The 1,044-nt window shown below is 53.4% G+C and overlaps 1 protein-coding gene across 1 annotated transcript in view; it reads right to left on the bottom strand.

The window, feature by feature from the left end:
* The window catches only part of NETO1 (neuropilin and tolloid like 1), a 63,616-nt gene extending 62,578 nt beyond the window's left edge, over window positions 1-1,038 (bottom strand). Inside the window, exon 1 of the mRNA XM_010708705.2 lies at window positions 920-1,038. Within this exon, the coding sequence (XP_010707007.1) occupies window positions 920-947 (28 nt within the window). The 5' untranslated portion in view covers window positions 948-1,038. The remainder of the gene's footprint in view (window positions 1-919) is intronic.
* Between the last annotated feature and the right edge of the window lie 6 nt (window positions 1,039-1,044).

The following is a 1,044-nucleotide window of genomic DNA, read 5'->3' as shown; positions in this document are numbered from 1 at the left end:
AAAAAAAAAAAAAAAGAAACCCCTCCAAAGAGACCAATCACACTGTCTTTACACATTCAAAGCTGTCCCTTGGGAAGCTTTAGCAGTACACCAACAATATTGGCATTATCTGGGTTTGGGAATTATTTAAAAGAGTTTCCACCAAATTTCTTGTTGCATTCTCTCTGCCTTCTTCCTCTCTTTCCTCTCCTAATCATCAGTGTAATTATAATCACACTTTCTACTTCCACTGATTGCGCATCTTTGAATCTTTATGGATTTGTGCATTTTCCCATTGCAATCCTCACATTAACAGGTTAATCTCTCTGCCAGGAAGCTTTTTGGAGGCTATGATTTGGCATGAACGTGGTTTAGCCTAGCAAAGAGTTTTTGGAAAAGCCATACCCAGCCGTAGCACTGCTGTTTTACAGGTGTGGGCAAATAGCGAGGCGGTGAAAGAAATTGTGCCCCTCCAGCAGTGAGGATCCTCTCCAAAACTGTGTCAGGAGGAGAGGGTCCTACCACGCAGCCCGTGGTCGTGGTGCATTTCGGTGCCCCCCGCTGTTCGCGGAGGACGCCTCTGGGGAAGGGGGGGAACTGCCGCCGCGGAGCCCACGGGCGGTGGGCGCAGCCCTTCTGGAGCCTCGCACCCCATGGCCGCCCCTGGGACAGTCGGTTCTAGTCCCGAGTGGGGCAGCAGGGGGGCCGCTTCCCTTCTCCCCCATAGTACGCCGAAAACCATTTAGACGCGTCGCACCCAGGTGAAAACCAGCAGACAGCCCGAGCGGGAGCGCAGCGTTGAGACACAGACCTCCCCCCACCGCACCGCAGGGGGCTACTGGGGAAGGGGCTGTTTTGTAGGGGGGAGTTTGCCATGGGGTCCCGTTGGACGAGTTGTGGGGGCAGCGGAAGGTAAGGCTGGGCGGGAGGAGATACTCACTGTGAAGGAAGCTGCGCCCATGGGTCATGTCTGTGCCTTACACAAGGGGCTTCGGTCTCCACTAATTCCATTTAGATAAGGGAGGACTTCCAGTGGCAGGGAGAGGATGGAAGTAGGGAAAAAAA

The sequence above is a fragment of the Meleagris gallopavo genome, chromosome 3 (genome assembly GCF_000146605.3).
Source record: "Meleagris gallopavo isolate NT-WF06-2002-E0010 breed Aviagen turkey brand Nicholas breeding stock chromosome 3, Turkey_5.1, whole genome shotgun sequence".
In the NCBI taxonomy this organism is placed as follows: Eukaryota; Metazoa; Chordata; class Aves; order Galliformes; family Phasianidae; genus Meleagris; species Meleagris gallopavo.
The sequence above is the reverse complement of the archived record's forward strand: the minus strand, read 5'-3'. Positions and strand labels throughout refer to the sequence as shown.